The 17,431-nt window shown below is 36.4% G+C and overlaps 1 protein-coding gene across 3 annotated transcripts in view; it reads left to right on the top strand.

Annotated features, from left to right (window-relative positions):
- The window catches only part of CARNMT1 (carnosine N-methyltransferase 1), a 47,615-nt gene extending 32,046 nt beyond the window's left edge, over positions 1-15,569 (top strand). For all 3 annotated transcript variants that reach the window (XM_034967556.3, XM_008975744.3, XM_034967557.2), the window contains exons 6-8: positions 18-131; positions 11,579-11,682; positions 12,721-15,569. In XM_034967556.3, coding sequence (XP_034823447.1) covers positions 18-131; positions 11,579-11,682; positions 12,721-12,822 — 320 coding nt within the window. In that variant the 3' untranslated portion in view covers positions 12,823-15,569. The remainder of the gene's footprint in view (positions 1-17; positions 132-11,578; positions 11,683-12,720) is intronic.
- The last annotated feature ends 1,862 nt before the right edge of the window (positions 15,570-17,431 follow it).

Below are 17,431 nucleotides of genomic sequence, written 5' to 3'. Positions count from 1 at the left end.
TGATTTTTCTTCATTAGATACCTGGGACTGTATTGCTACCTGTTTCTTCATAGACACAGCTCACAATGTAATTGATTATATTGATACAATATGGAAAATACTCAAGCCAGGTGGAATTTGGATAAATCTAGGTAAGTTTTTTAGTATTTACTAAAATTTTGTATATTAATCTGAGTACTTACAGCTGTATTACATTTAACTTCACAGTCTCAAATGTGCATGAACATTAGAATTAAGTTGTAAATGTTTTAAAACCACTACAGTTTCCTTTAGACTGCATCCTGGTGGTGATCCCTCCAAAGGCAGTGGAAGCTCAGAAGTTGTATATTCACACTTAGGTCAGTCTCACAGTCATTGTAATTTCAGTGTATACTAATTGTTGATCTGATGGTAGGTAATCATTCCCTCATTATCACCATCCCACATGCTGAGACAGTGGTCCGTTCTGTTAGGAAGAGAGTGTTCTCTTTTTCTTTCTATAATGAAGCATGGGGGGGGATTTTACCTCTTCCATGGAATCTTCCTCCCTAGTACATCCATATACTGGGAAGGGTGTAGGTGTGATAACTTCTGTGATTACCTTGCGTTTAAGAAAGAATAGAAACACAATTTTTTTTATGCAAAAAATTTTTTTACTGCATTCTACTTACTACTCGATGTTAGAAATTAAATGTTGACTATAACATGGTCCCTCCAGTCCAGAATCTAAAGGAAATTGCCACTTTACTCCTTTTTAAAATAAAGGGGGTATAATGATAGTATTCAGGTAGATATACATGTATTCTTTCGTGAGATATATAATCTGTGTTCAGAAAGACATCACGACTAGAACATAAAGGTTTTCAAGATAAGGATTATTATACTACATAAAAGGACATAACGTACATGGTCTTGAGCCCTTGACCTTCCGGGTGGGTCTAGTTTTGTGACTGATTTCTGACACCTACTCTCTTTTTAATTTTAATTTACCAGAAATTTTGCCATTTGGGACTAAGCCCTGGAGGTAGTAGTAAGTCTTTTGCAAACTTCTCTTAAGAATTCCTTAGGACCAGATGAAAGCAGCTGTACAATGCAATCATAATAAAATAAATATCCCAAACTGTAAGTCTTCTTTAAAAGTAGTTACCTTGGGAAATTTTTCCCAAGGAAAAATGGAAAGATATTACCTACTGGGTATTTGCTTACTATGGGTTAGGTACTGTGTTGGTCCCTTATAAATACCTTGTGGAATCTCAAAGCAGCCCTATATTGAAATGGCACTATGTTATAGTTGAAGAGACTTAGAGTCTTGGGTTAAATAACTAGCAGAACAGTCCTGTAGCTTACATGTGACAAAGACAGGCTTGAAGCCCAGAGCCAATTTCTTGATCACCCTCAGTTAATTTGTAAGTTAGCATTAACATGACCCTGTGTTTACATAATTAAATTTTTTGACCCCCATTACTGAGTTATGGTAAGGTTTTATGTATTTCCAGAGCATGTGACTTTCATAGAAACAGCTTTTTTTAACATTTGTTTTATTGGTTTATGAATATTTTATTAAGTTATATAATACAATAATTGTAACTACCTGAAGCACATAAAGTTGGCTCCTGATAAGTATACTGTTTGATAAGAGTAGATGTACTATAGTGTGACTTATGATCTGTCATGGGCATCAGAAGTAATGGAGCATGTTGGTTAACAGGAAGTCAATTAGGAGAGCTAATTCCATTATGGAGTCTCAAAACAATTTTGAAAATTGTAATAATGGAGAAACACAGTCCTTAAAAATAGTTATTTGGAAGGTTAGTACTTTATAAAGTATTAACTTATACATCTTTTGCATGTATAAGTTAAAGAATGTTAAAAAAAATCTCAGAATCAGCTTTCTTTTAAATGTTATTGTGTTCTGGGCATCTAATCTGTGTTTTTCATTTTTTATGCCATGTACTCATTTTTGACTCCATATTCCTCCTACCTAATCTCATGGCTTTTCCTACTCTTTCGATTCCCAATCTGTATCTCTGGTCCAAACATCTCTCTTGTGCTCCAAGCCAGTATGTCCAACTTGGGTGTACCACAGATACTTCAAAATCTTTGTGTCTCAAGACCAGCCTGGGCAACATGCCCCGAGACCCCATCTCAAAAAAAAGCCAAAACAAAACAGAAAAATGATTCCATGCCTCCCAATATCTTTTCTATTAATCATCTACTCAGGTTACCCCAAAGAAAAATACTGGGAGCCTTTCGTTACCCCTTTTATTAGGTCACTCAGGCTACCATAACAATACCACAGATTGGGTGGCTTAAATAACAAGTTTATTTTCTCACAGTTCTGATGACTGGAATTCCAGGTGCTCACCAGGTTGGTGTCTAGTGAGGGCTCTTCCTTTGATTTGCAGGGGTTACCCTCTTGCTGTGTATTCACATAGCCTTTCTTTGGTTATGCATAGAGGGAGAAGGAGTGAATGAGAGCATGAGTGAGCTCTTTGGTGTGTCTCTTCTTATAAGGACACTAATCCTATTGGATGAGGACCCCACCCTTACGACCTCATTTACCTTAATTACTTCCTTAGAAGTCCTACCTTCAAATACAGCCACACTGGGGATTAGGGCTTCAACATGTGAATTTGGAGGCAGGGGGACACAGTCAATAGGACCTTTTTCCTCACTGTTTGTCTCTAGTCAGTCTAAAAGTTGTATCTCCTAAAGCTACTTAATCGCTCTTGAATATCCTTCTATTCCAGGGTTTCTCGATTGTGGTTTTGACATTTGGGCTGGATCATTCTTCAGTGGGAGTGGTGAGGGAAGTGGGGGTCTGACCTGTATAGTGTAGGATGGTTAACAGCCTTCCTGGCCTCTAAGACTCCAGTAGTACCTCCCAGTTTTGACAACCAAAATGTCTTTAGATATTGAAAAATGTTGCCCTCTGGGGGTGGAGGGTGTTGGCAAAGTCATCCCCAGTTGAGAACCATTGCTCCAATTTCATGGTTTCTTGCCTGGATTAGCATTAGGATTACTGTAGTAATTTCCTTAAGGACCCCCCTGCCTTCAAGTTGTCTTCAGCCCTTTTCATTTCTCCACATAATCATCAGTGACCTTCCTAACATGCAAATCTGTTCCTGTAAGACTCCCTGCATGAAATTCTAGCTTTCTGGAAAACCTAAACTCTTCAGGATTATGTTTTTTACCTTCAGGATTGTTTTTTACCGCCCCTTCTCTGACCTCAAGTGCCAGTCCTTTGACTTAGCCCTTTCTTTCTCTTCTGTTTTCCCTTGGTTAGCCCTTATGTGTTCTTAAACACTTAGCTCAGGTGATCCTTTCGGGTTGGGTTAAGTATTCTGTATTTCTTATGTTCTAAGAGACTCTGCTGTAACATATACTTCAGTTTGGTATTAGCACCCATATGCTTTTGTTTCCACTGCTAGTCTCTAAGCTCCATAAGGGCAAAGATCTAATGCTTCCTAGTCACCTGGTACAAAGCCTGGCAAACAGTGGGTATTAATGACTGTTACATGTATGTATGAATGTATTGTTTCAAAATTTGAAAAAGGGAACATACTAAGATGTCTTGAAGACATGATGAAGTGCCATCTATATTGGTAAATTCATAACATTCTTATGGTTTTGGCTTTAATTATATAGACCTGGAGGCTTAATTTACCCTGTAAACTGAGAGATCAACCTCTTGGGGATGATTTTACCCTAACCCTGCTTAGGTAGACTAGAACATCAATATATTCATATATAATGGGAAATGTAATGGCCAGCCATTCTGGAACAAATGACATTGGAGGTAAAATTATATATGAAAATGTTGCCCAAACTGCATGAAATCAGATTTGGTGGGGATCATTAATTTACAAATGCTTTAATTAAGGAGGATTTGATGGACTCTTTAACACTACCCAGTTTAAGGAAAGCTAGTAAGCCTTTTAAGGGAACTATTATGCATATGTCCTTTGGGTAAGGCTATGATTTTGGCAAAGAACAAAAGAATGCCTGTGAATTCCCTTTTTCAGTTTTTCATCCTGACCAGCACTCCTTAAACACATTTATTTATAATTTCTTCTAAAAAGAAAGTGTGTGTGTATGTATCCACTGATAAATTTGGGAGTCAGGTAGTGGAGGGCAGGCATTTAGCTACATCTGGAAGAATTAATAAAATGAATCTAACTACATCTGAAGAATTAAAATGTAACTACATCTGGTAAAAGTAGCAAAGGAGATCTTTGTAAAGTGTACTGAAAGATAGGTCTTATCAGATTTTAGAGCATTATGAAGCTACAGAATTTTTTTTTTCTTTTTTTTTTTTAGACGGAGTCTCACTCTGTCACCCAGGCTGGAGTGCAGTGGTACCATCTCGGCTCACTGCAACCTCTGTCTCCTGGGTTCAAGCGATTCTCATGCCTCAGCCTCTCAAGTAGCTGGGGTTACAGGCGTGCGCCACCACACCTGGCTGTTTTTTGTATTTTAAGTGGAGATGGGGTTTCACCATGTTGGCCAGGCTGGTCTTGAACTCCCGACCTCAGGTGATCCACCTGCCTCAGCCTCCCAAAGTGCTGGGATTACAAGCGTGAGCCACTGTGCCCGGCCTAGAATTTTTTAAAACGAGATTCCCTTTAAAAGATAGATGACTGAACACATACAGCCTTTCCTCATTATAGTAGTAGTAAAAATATAAAAAGATATAAAACACATGGACAAAGAATGGCAGGCATGTTATTGGGGGACAAAATAATGTGCCAGTTTTTAGAAGTTGGGGTAGATAGGTAAGTTTTGTGAAGAAAAACACATGTGAGAGCCACCTTACCCGAATAACTCTGGAAAACGAGGTGCTGTATGGAAAAACCTAACTTGAAAATCTGTATATATTTAACAGTTGACTCCTCTATAATCAAGATGCCTACCTTATATGCCCATTTCCACTCCATGCTCAGGTGAGAGACCATAAGTTTAATTCCCTAGAAAAAGTAAATAGGAAAGGAGCAGGATTTAGGAAAGCGTGTCCTCATATAGAATGGGGGCAAAATGTAGGGCAGAAAAGAAGGGGATTAATTAAAAACTTTGGAAAATGCTCAAGCAGTGAACATCAGCCCAAGCCATCTCCAACCCCTACCCTGCCTATAAAACGTACCAAGGTTTGGCCGGGCATGGTGGCTCACACCTGTAATCCCAGCACTTTGGGAGGTGAGGCAGGCGGATCATGAGGTCAAGAAATTGAGACTATCCTGGCCAACATGGTGAAACCCCGTCTCTACTAAAAATACAAAAATTAGCTGAGTGTGGTGGCGCACACCTGTAGTCACAGCTACTCGGGAGGCTGAGGCAGGAGAATTGCTTGAACTTGGGAGGCAGAGGTTGCAGTGATCTGAGATTGTGCCACTTCACTCCAGCCTGGCGACAGAGCGAGACTCCCTCTGGAAAAAAAAAAAAGAAAAAAAAAACTTACCAAGGTTTGAATTCCAGATGTTTTGCACAGATGCAAGTCACATTTCTTGGAGTGGGCATGTCAATATCGCTATATGAGCTTATTTTAAAATTAATAACTGTTTCTTGTATCTTTTTCTGTTTCTTAAATCTTTATGCCTAACTTTTTAGATTTTTCAGCCTTTTTGTGGCAATCTTTATGTTTTAGGTGTGTCTCTTACAAACAGCATACAGTACATTTTTACTATCCAGTCAAACAATCTTTATCTCTTAACCAGAACTTTTAGGGACTTACAGGTGTAAATGGTTTAAATCCGCCTGTCACAGATTTGGCAAGTGGTTTGGCAACCCCCTTTAAGCTAGTTCCTGTTCTTTCGACATATCCCTGTCACTGTTTGATACCTCCTTTGTGAAACAACCAGATATTCCAAGCCCATCTTGTACTTTCTCTGACCAGCCATTATTTCCAAGGATTCCTAGTTCCTTTTAATGGGGAATGGTTTGTAGAAATGGAAAATCTAGTTCCTACCACCGAAGTGGTATTTTGTCTAGGCCTTTTTGGCAAACAGGGTGGGAAATATATGTATATGTCCGTCTGTAAAAATCATGTATATGCGTGTATGTAAAAATCATCAAAGGAGGGCCCTCAAGAAAAACTAAACACACACACATACATACATACACACAAACATACAGACAAAATCGTAAGTTCATACTGATAACTTTAGTTCCAATGCAACACTTAGTATAAAATACTAAGGTGGCAGGTAGCTTTCAACACTTAGAATATATCACACTCAGTGGCCTCTAGCTTCCGTCTTTGCTGTTGAGAATTCAGCTTTTTAAAATGTTGCTCCTCTGAAGGTATTCTGTTTTTTTAAGATTTTTACCTTGTAGTTTTATCAGGTCTAATATTACATCTAGGTGTGGAGTTCTCTTTTTAATACTGTGCACAGTTTGTTAGGCTTCTTAAGTCTATGAATTGACCTTATCAGTTGTGAAAAATTCTCAGCTTTGCGGGGGGATCCCCTCTTACCAATCATAGGTTTAGCATTAAAATATGTAACAATAGCCATTATTTCTTCACATACTGCCTCTGCCTCATTCTTTTTCTCTGTTTCTTCTGGAAATGCAATCAAATATATTTTAGAACTTCTCATGGTAGCTTTCATATATCTCAACCACTTCTCTTGCTATCTTTCTCGCCATGCTGCACTCTGGATAGTTTCTTCTGACCGATAGTCTTTTATTTGAAAATACTGAGCATATTATTTCTGATAATTCTGACATCTCAAGTCTTTGCAGGTCATTTTCTGCTTTCTCTTGCTTTTCTTGGTTCTTGTTCATGATTCCTTGTTTCTCTGTGCTGTTGACTTTGAGTGTTTATTGGGGATTGTTCATAAGAAATCACACTTTGGATTTCTTAAGGCCTGGGTTGAAGTGTTTTTCCCCAGAGGAATTTGCATTTGCCACTTTTAAAGCATCAGATCTTGCAAGAACTCAGTATCCTGAGAACAGCATGGGGGGAACCACCCCCATGATCCAGTCACCTCCCACCAGGTCCCTCCCTCCACGTGGGATTATAATTTGAGATGAGATTTGGGTGGAGGCACAAAGGCAAACCATATCAGCAGTAAACTATATTTTTAGATTAAAAAAATTCTTTAAAGGGGGAACAAAGAGAAAACTACCCAGCAATGAAATAGGCTGTACAACATAAATATGCAAGTTATTTTAATGATAAAAAAACTAGATGACGTAGCTCATGCCTGTAATCCTGACAACTCCTGAGGTCAAGCCAGGCAGATCACTTGAGGCCAGGATTTCTAGACCAGCCTGGGCAACACAGCAAGACCCTTCATCTCTAAAAAAAAGAGTTTAAAAATTAGCCAGGTGTAGTGGCCTGTGCCTGTAGTCCCAGCTACTTGGGACCTGAGGTGGGAGGATCACTGGAGCCCAGAAATTCAAGGCTGCAGTGAACTATGCCTATGCCATTGTACTTCAACCTGGGTGACAGAGCAAAACTCCAACACTCAGTAAAAAAATGAAAAAAAGAATAAATGTAAAAAACCTATATACAGAAAAAAATGTTCATTCTCACTGTTAAGTAAATAAACATAAATGTGCTACCATTTTTCACCTATCATATTCACTAAGTTTTTAAATTTGCTTACTTAAAGCTTAGGTAAGTACAGTGAGATGGGATATGCTCTTGTTCTGTTAGTGGGGATGTAAAATGATATGACTTTCTTCTAGAAAAACAGTAACATGTTATAAAATAGTGTGTGGGAAAACCTTAAATATTCATACAATTAGTCAGGGGTTGGCAAACTACAGCCCAATTTGGCCTGTAGCCTATTTTTGTATGGCCCTACCACTACAAGTATTTCTTACATTCTTAAAGGGTAATGGGGAAAAACACAAATAAGAATATATGCTACACACTGTAAGTGGGACACAAAGCCTCAACTATTTGCCATCTGTCCTGTTACATAATTAATTCACTATTACCTATGTTTATTAGATTAATTATACTTCTAGAAGTCTGTCAGAGGCAAATAATCAGATATGGGCGGACTAAAGACTGATGAAATGGACAGACATACTCAGCAAGAACTTAGAGTGAACTTATATTTCTAACAGTAATGGAGTGGACAGTCATAAGACATTCATACAGTAAAACTATTTTCTAGAAATAATGAAATAGAGAAATGTTCCTAATGAAGTATAAGATGTAAAACTGTATATGGAATATACTGTACATCGAGGAAAGACTGCAAGGAGATAAATATTCAAGTGCTTACTCTGAATGTTAGACTTATAGGTGATTTTTTAATTTTTTAATGCTTTTTCATGTTATCTCAGCTTCCTAGTTTTGATCTTATAATCAAGGAAAAAAACATATCTTTGCTCCTTCTGTTATGGCCACTAAAAGAATATGAAGAAAGCTGCGTGTGGTGTTGCATGCCTGTAGTCCCAGCTATTTGGGAGACTGAGGCAAGAGGATTGCTTGAGCCCAGGAATTCTAATCCAGCTTGGGTAATATAACAAGACACTGTCTCTAAACAAAAAAGTTAAATAATTAAAAATTAAAAAAGAAAAAAAGAACGAAGAGACATGAGAGTTGAGAAAATAAAGAACCCTTTGAGGAATGTGTCTCTGTTATTCATCTTCATATATATCCAGTGCCAGACATTAGCTAGGTGCTTGGTAAACATTTGTTTAAAGAATGGGCAACTAGGTCGTAAATATGAAAAACTGCCCAGCCTCAAAGAGGTGCAAATTCAAATTATATATAATTTTCCCCATATCAAATTAGCAAATATTTTGTTTAATAAAAATTCTTGTTGTGTTTTTTTTTTAAGTTGGATTTTTTTGGAGATATAATTGACATATAAAATTCACCCTTTTTACAAATGTACAGTTTGATGCAGTTTGAAAACTGGATAATTGTGTAACCATGGCCACTATCAAGACCGGGAATCTTCCCATTTCCATCACCCCAAAATGTCCCCTTGTACTCCATTCTCTCCTCTTACTCCTAATACCATGCTGTCACTACTTTGGATTCTGTTACTATAGTTTTCCCTTTTCTAGAATGTCATATAAATAGAATCATACAGTATGCTGCTTTTTGTCTCTGGCTTTCTTAGCATAACACTTTTGAGATTCATCATTTTGTTGCATGTACTATTGTGGTGGTCTTTTTTTATTGTTGAGTAGTTTTCCATTTGATATATTACATTTTGTTTATCCATTCACTGGTTGGTGGACGTTTGGGTTATTCCCAAATTATTATGATTAAGAATAAAGTTGCATTAAATATGAGTATAAATCTTTGTGTGGCTACAAATTTCCATTTATCCTGCGTAAATACGTACCTAACAGAATTGCTGGGTCACATATGGTGAGTGTATCTATAACTTAGAAACTGGCAAGGTGTTTTCCAAAGTGACTGTACTATTGCATTCCCACAACTTAATATAAGATGCTGAAATAAGTACTTATTGCAATTGTGAGTGAAAACTTATAACTCTTTGGGAAAGCATTTTTGGCAGTCTGAATCAGGTCAGTAAAAATGTTTATTCTCTGGCCTTCAAGAAACATCTTTGTAAGGGATAATCTAAAATATGCACAAGGATATTTGTCAAAGTACCATTGTATTAGAAGACTAAAAATATACACTCCAGCTGTTGTCTTTGGTAAAATTTATAAATTCAGCACTAAGCTAGGCATTGTGGTGGGTTCAAAAGCAACTTAAGATGTGTTCCTTGACTTACATAACTTGTAATCTAGTGAGAAAACTGCTAATTGCCTGAAAAATTTTCACTGAGCAATGCAACACAGCATTAAATGAGTGTTAAAATATGCCACATTAAGAAGAATGAGCAGTAGGGATGAAGACTTGGATGGATTTCAGCAAGGTTTTGAAGCACGGCTAAAGCTTGAGTTGGAGGGTTGGAGCTTTCTAGGTGGAACACACCATGACTAGAGGTAAAAATGGTCTAAGTATGTAAAAATCATTGGAATGTATGTATGTATGTAGAGATAATAAAACTATGTTATTGGAGGCTCTTAAAATAATGGAACAGGAACAGCATAATCTTTAAAAGCTGGAAAGACTCTGCTGTGAGGCTCTGCATTCTTATAAAAGCTTTGGGTAGTCTAGGAACAGCAGTGCTCAGGAAATGGTAGAAAACAATCATTTTTACTAGTACTAATGTAACAAATTTCAGCTTGATAGAGTAGTTTGATAAGGAACCATTGTTATCTTTTGTAAGTAGCACTAACATATACATTATATTCATGGTCATTTTTTTCTAGTCGTTTATGTAGGATACAGAAAGGAGAGAGAAAGAAAAACTTTTTTACCCTGTGATCCACAGAATGTTAAGCCTCTTGGTAGCAGAACCTTTGTCTTGTTATTAAATACTTCTGTCTTCCATGATTAGCACATTGTATGGGGAGTAGGAGTAGAGAGCTGGTTGCAGGATTTATAATTAACCCAATGAAAGGTGTAAAGAGAAGATTGTCTAGATTAGCCTGAGGTATATATAACTGTGTTAAGTGATAATGGTTCCTGGATGAGGTTGATGGATTGGGCAAAATGATAGATTGAAAGATTTGAAAATCATGCTTTAAATCATATGTGCATTTCTCGAATGTATAGAATGAGCAAATAGTAAAGGGAGGATGTCATATAAACAGTGTAATACCTGTCATTTACTTAGTGCCTTGTTTATGACAGGTGTAATACATATTATCTCACATTAAAGTCATACTACAGGGCACACACGGTGGCTCACGCCTGTAATCGCAACACTTTGGGAGGCCAAGGCTGGTGGATCACTTGAGGTCAGGAGTTCAAGACCAGCCTGGCCAACATGGTGAAACCCTGTCTCTACTAAAAATATAAAAATTAGCCTGGCGTGGCGACAGGTTCCTGTAATCTCAGCTATTCAGGAGGCTGAGGCAGGAAAATCACTTGAACCTGGGAGGTGGAGGTTGCAGTAAGCCCAGATCATGCCACTGCACCCCACCCATCCTGGGCAACAGAGTGAGATTGTCTCAAAAAAAAAAAAAAAACTCATATTGTAGATGAAGTGGAGTTATTGAATTGCCCACAGACACACAATTATTAGATGTTAGAGCTGGGATATGAACAGTGCACTTAAAAAAACAAAAGCCAGCTCTAATGTTACTTCTTCCTTTCAGGAAACCTTCCATATAACTCCTGTCCACCTTTTACTACCTAGGTTAACTTGAGGCTCCTCCTTTGTTTTCATATGATATACAGTTGGTAACTGCAGTTTTGCATTTGCTTATGGAATTATAATTGCAGAATACATTTGGAATTTGAGGACTTAGCATTCTCTGATTCATCTACTCCTTCAGTAACTTGCAAGTTAAAGGTGAAGGCCCATGGTGTGAATCACAGTGCAAGGCAGGTATGCCAGAGGGACTAACTCCTCATGAGTGTAGGCCCAACTCTTGAGGGTGTCAGATACTAGGCCAAATTTTCAGAGGTCTGGGCATTTTCAGCAAATGCCCAGACTTCTTATGTTTGTCTCATCCAGTACCTAACTTACTCAACTTGGAATTCAGTGTAACACAGCTATGAGTGTATGTTTATATTCAAGTAATTCATAGTATCTTTAAACCGTAGGTCCTCTGCTGTACCACTTTGAAAATCTGGCAAATGAACTTTCCATAGAATTGAGCTATGAGGATATAAAAAACGTTGTTCTGCAGTATGGATTCAAGGTAGAGGTAAGAATGGAATAAAATATTGCCAAAGTTTAACTCCCAAAGCACCTCAACAGAAGTGTTGATATCATGGCTGTTAGTGACTATTTGAATTCTGTGTTTTCTTATCTATAAAGGGAAGATAATACAGGTTGAGTATCCCTTATTCAAAATGCTTGGGACCAGAAATGTTTGGGATTTTGGATTTTTTTCCAATTTTGCAATATATGCATATACGTGACATATCTTGGGAGGGGACTGAAGTCTAAATGTGAAATTCATTTATGTTTTATATATGCCTTATAAGCGTAGCCCAAAGGTAATTTGATACAATATTTTAAAATTTTGACCACCTGCCACATGAAGTCAGATGTGGAATTTGTCACTTGTGGCATTATGTAGGCGCTCAAAACATTTTGGATTTTGAAGCGTTTCAGATTTTCAGATTAGGGATGCTTGACCTGTGTTCCTTAGCTTTCAGAATTATAAGGATTTGGGATAATGTGTACATAAAGGGAAAACTACTTTCTGGTGAAATAGCCTTTCAATAAATGGTAGCCGATCATTATAATACTGGTCTTACAGACTCTCACTGATAGAAAGTAGAGTAGGCTCTGGGGAAAACAAAAGGGGGTCGGAGGGCAGGTATAAGAGGGATATTCACAATATGTCCTTGTGTACTGCTTCATCTTTTTTTAATCATGTGCATTACTATAAAGTTCTGTGATATTTTGGCTATTGTGTTTCAGTTCATTTATTTAGAAGCATTCCATTTTAGAAACAATAGGTTTGTTTTTAAGAATGACGAGAAGCAACATATTATAGTAGTTCAGAGCTCAAGACTGCCTGAGTTTGAATCTCAGTTCCACCACTTACTAGTGTGACTGTTCTTTGTAAAGTGAGACTACTAATATTAATAGTACCTCTCTTATGGGGGTAGTTGTATGTAATAAATGAATATGCTTAAAATAGTGCCTGCCACTGATACATATGTGCTCAGAATTTGTTAGTGGTGTGGTCATCATGACTGTCATAGTATTATGATTATTGTTTGCATTGCAGGTGGAAAAAGAATCTGTATTGTCAACATATACTGTGAATGATCTCTCTATGATGAAATACTACTATGAATGTGTCTTGTTTGTGGTCCGTAAGCCACAATAATGGTCTCAAGTGATACCACCTGGAAAAAAGTTTAGTAAGAACAAATGCTGAAATCAACGACTCAAAATCAACTATCAGTGATGACAGGACACAACCTCAAATCAGTGGTGCCTTCTTATTCCTAACGAAATTTAGAAATAGTGTCTATTTTCTTAATATGTCTATTGCTTTTTCAGAAATATACTATGCCATGCAGATTTGTACTACACAAGTAAAAATGGAGGAAATGTCTTGAAGTATACTTTTTCCTTGAAGCCCAGAATTGTGTTTCAGTAGGAAAAAAAACCTAATCTCCAGTGTCTTCATGATGCTGTCCATTGCAAGTCTGCCGAATTAATGACTAATAGTATTGAAGTACATAATAATCTTCCTTTTTTTGTTGTTTTGTATGCATTGCACATGTAACTTTTAGAAGAGTCTAAGGATCCTCAGTCATATTCAACATCTGGAGTTGGGACTTTGTTCACTTTCAATCTAAGAAAACTATGCGTAAAATGTGTCTTTTTTTTTTTTTCTTCAGAGACAGGATCCCGCTCTGTCTCCCAGGCCGGAGTGCAGTGGCACGATCATAGCTCACTGTAACCTCAAACTCCTGGACTCAAGCGATCTTCCTGCCTTAGCCTCCTGAGTAGCTAGGACTATAGGCATGTACCACCGCGCCTGGCCTGTGTCTATTCTTTTATCATTCAGATTAATTTAATTTTGTATTTTCTGGCTCAGATGAACTTAAAGAAGCATCAAACATTTCTTTTTTATGAAATGTTAAATTTAATAGCATCACAGGCCGGTAAAATATATTCAAGTAACAGAAATATCAAAGTCTTTTGGCCACAATAAACTGAACACTTTATGAAAGCATACTCATCATGGATCACTTTGAAATATACGAGATCTCAACATTCAAAGTGAGAAATAAAAAGCCTTTATTAAAAGTAGTGCTAGGAAACAGAGAAAATAAGAATAAAATTTACCCATTTGAAATATGTGATTTTCAGACTCTAAATGAATACAGAGTTTGACAGTGTGATGTTTACAATAATGTCTTTTCTTTAGATTATCTGGATTATGAAAGCAAGCACTTTTTTCATTAAAAAAAATATATACTAGGAAAAACTGTCATAATAGTATTAATGTGGGGAATTTTGATTATGAAATTCAGGGATAAATTACTGCCCGTGGTCTGTGTCTTCAATATTGTAAGCAGCAGCCATCATGTAATTTCAGATTAATACCAATTTTGTTCCCTGATAGATGGAGCTTAAACAGTATATGCTGCTTTAAATTTCTACCTCTAGCAGATCTTTATTGGAGGGAGTTTTCCTTTGTATTTTTTAATGTATGATATTCTGTTTCCAGTAGCTTGGAAAGTAGAGATGACTAATGTTTTAGCCTTTTCTTGGAGAAAAGGAAGAACTCTTCTTGAATATTTTCACAGATGATTGTGATTGCTTTAAATGACCTCTGTGGCAATTTAAATTAGATGGATTTAATCTCAGTAATGTGCTGGTCGCATAAATGTCATGTTTTAATAGGAAAAGTTACTTGTAAATCTTTAGACCTTTGTTGTCACTTAGGCTGGGGAGTCACTACTCTATTTGGCATCTTACTAGTTGGGGGGACCTTTTCCGTGTACAGTGATGGGACTTTTGTGACCTTTACTCTCACTATGCAATAGAGGGTTTCATGTAGTTAATCTGACATGTCAAAATTGGGAAGACTGTAACCTTTTTTTTTTTTTTTTTTTAAAGATTTCTCTTTTTTATGTCCCTCAATACTTAGCAGATGTTCATTTGGTGGAAATTCTTATTACTTACATGAATGAGTTTGAATTTAGTGGCAAGGAAGAAAAAAAAAACTCAAATTATTGTTTTAAAAGAAGAAAACTTACAAAGTACATAAGTATTTTTTAAAAATCAATTGAACAGAAAGGAATGCACGCTGTTTTTCAATGGCTTAGACATGCTTTTTATTCACTGACTAGTATTCACTTTTTTACAACTTGTGTCAAAACAAATGATCTTTGTTTTTGTCACAGGCAAAAACAGGTTGACACTGGTGGGTTGGCTTTATTAATTAATTTTTTTTCTATTAGGTTTTCTTTAATAATGTTAAATTTCTAAATTATAGCATATGTTTTAGTTAATTCTGAAATCAGTTACTTCATTTGTTAATTTATCCCTCATATCATGAATATTGTTTTTTAAATGTTCTATACAAATTTGCATCACTTTTTTTCTTACAGCTTTTGCAGTTAATCTAAACTTGAAAATGTGGTATCAATCAATAATAGAAGTATCACTGGAGGATTTATTTAACTTTGTATTTCTTAATTTTAGTCCTAGCTACTAAAGTATGTAAGCCTTAAAGTTTAAAATGTTTTTCTTAAATTAGCTTTATACACAAACATTTTCATTTACTTTATGAAATGGGAGGAGATAGTCCACTGTGCTTATGTTTTTTTGTTTAATTTCTATATTCTGAAGCAGTGCAGATATAGGGTATGCTAATCAAGTGAGCAAGGTGGAATATGTACAATATAAGGAGAAGCTGTAAAAATCACAGTATAAAATTATGAAGTTTGGTAACTGTAAAATGTACTGTATTTATATGTAACTCTCATTCTAAAAGTTGCCACAAAAGCTGAATTGGAAGCTTCATGTCTGCATGAAATTTCCTATATTTTTAATGTGTATGATGAAATTAATTTTTCTTGAATATTAAAGTCTGCCAATTGCTATGAAACGATAGTTGCTTGGTTTTCATCTAAGTTAATGTAACTATAGATGTGGGGATTTTAATGAGTTGAGCATATATACTTTTGAACTCTTGGATTAGCCTATTTTTATATGCTTCTAAGAAGTCAGTAACATGAATACTTCGCCTTATAATATGCCAGGCCTTATACTAACTATTTTCACTTTGTTTCATTCAAGTTCACTGTAATAAAGTTAGAATCCATTGAGGAAAATGAATAATCTTGATTTTCAGTTTTGTTAAATAATGGAAAAAGAACTATAAAAGGAACTAGTAGAAGACAGTTCTAGGACCAGCCATCAGTGGGATGAGCACTTAGATCTTCTGGGTTCATTTTCCTGAATGATTGTGATCTCAGGGAAGCCACTCTTGGCTTGTTTCCTCATCTGTAAGAGAGGATTAATACCATCTATTTCAGATGGTTTATTAGGTCATATGAGCTTTTATATATATTTTTGTGTGTATGAAAGCACATGATAGACGATTACCATAAATGTAATTTCAGTCTGTGTTGACTGCTATATAGTGATGGAAAAAATGAGGATTGTTAACAGGACATTAGTTTTAATTATCTTACAGTGACCCTTTGAAAAAGATTTCCGTGGAATCCTGGGGAAAACAGTAAAAAATGGTGGGTACAGATACAGATTCCAAAAGTTTGTTGGGAATTATAATGAAGTATAATAGTAGGTAATGGGTGAGGGCATAAGTAAAATTTAATGGCATGTTACTCCCACTTTTATTAACCTGCTAGCACATCCCTCTTATATATGTTTGATTCTTTCTCTTTGATACCTATTTAGATGTGGGATCTTTCAGTCAGTGTGTATGTGCATTTTCAGTGAAAAGTTGCCTTTCAGAAGGACTGCACCAATTTACATGCCAGGAACAGTGTTTACAAGTAACGTATATCCATTCTGTGGCCAGTACTGGATATTGCTGAGCTTTTCATTTTTGTCAGTACAGACATACCTCATTTTATTCTACTTTGCTTTATTGCACCTTGCAGATACTGTATTTTTTTTTTAATTTTTTATTTTTTACAAATTGAAGGTTTGTGGCAACGCTGCATCAAACAAGTCTGTATTGGTGTCATTTTCCAACAGCATGTGCTCATGTCATGTCTCTGTGTCAGCATTTTTTTGCAATCACGTATTTTTAAATTAAGTATGTACATTGTTCTTTTAGACAAAATGTTATTGCACATTTAATACGCTACAGTGTAGTATAAACATACTTTTATATGCACTGGGAAACCTCAAAATGTGTGTGACTCACTTTATCATGATGGTCTGGAACTGAGTCTGCAGTATCTCCAAGGTATGCCTGTATAAGAAGTGTTATCTAATTTGAATATTCATTTACTTAATTATTGGGAAAGTTAAGCAATTTCTGTGAGTTTAATGGCCAAAGAGAAGTGTTTTTAATCTGACAGTCTATATGATTTCATGTGGCAGACCTGATAGGCCATTGGCAATAGCTCCAAACGTAATTAAAACATAGTGGGGTTCATCAGGGAGAGTATTGGCCAGAGCCATGAGGACTGCCTTGAGTTTTAGTAATTGAGAGGAGCAACCACATCTGCTTTTGGATTTACATAGCTGGCACTGAAGCTGAACAGCAGCAGCAGCTCCTCATTGGACTCCATTATGTTTCATTGTAGCCAAACAATTCATGAAGTAGACCCAGAAATTTAGGGGAAACTAAGTCAAGGGCCCCATTGAACCAATGGGATTGCTTTATGCAGTGGAGTTGGCCGTACAGTTTACCTCCAAAAGGATAGCTGCCATTTTTTCATGTAGGACCAAAAAGCTGCTAGGGCCAGGCCAGCTATGCTATTTCTCTTTGACTAGCA

Source organism: Pan paniscus, chromosome 11, assembly GCF_029289425.2.
Source record: "Pan paniscus chromosome 11, NHGRI_mPanPan1-v2.0_pri, whole genome shotgun sequence".
Lineage (NCBI taxonomy): Eukaryota > Metazoa > Chordata > Mammalia > Primates > Hominidae > Pan > Pan paniscus.
The sequence above is the reverse complement of the archived record's forward strand: the minus strand, read 5'-3'. Positions and strand labels throughout refer to the sequence as shown.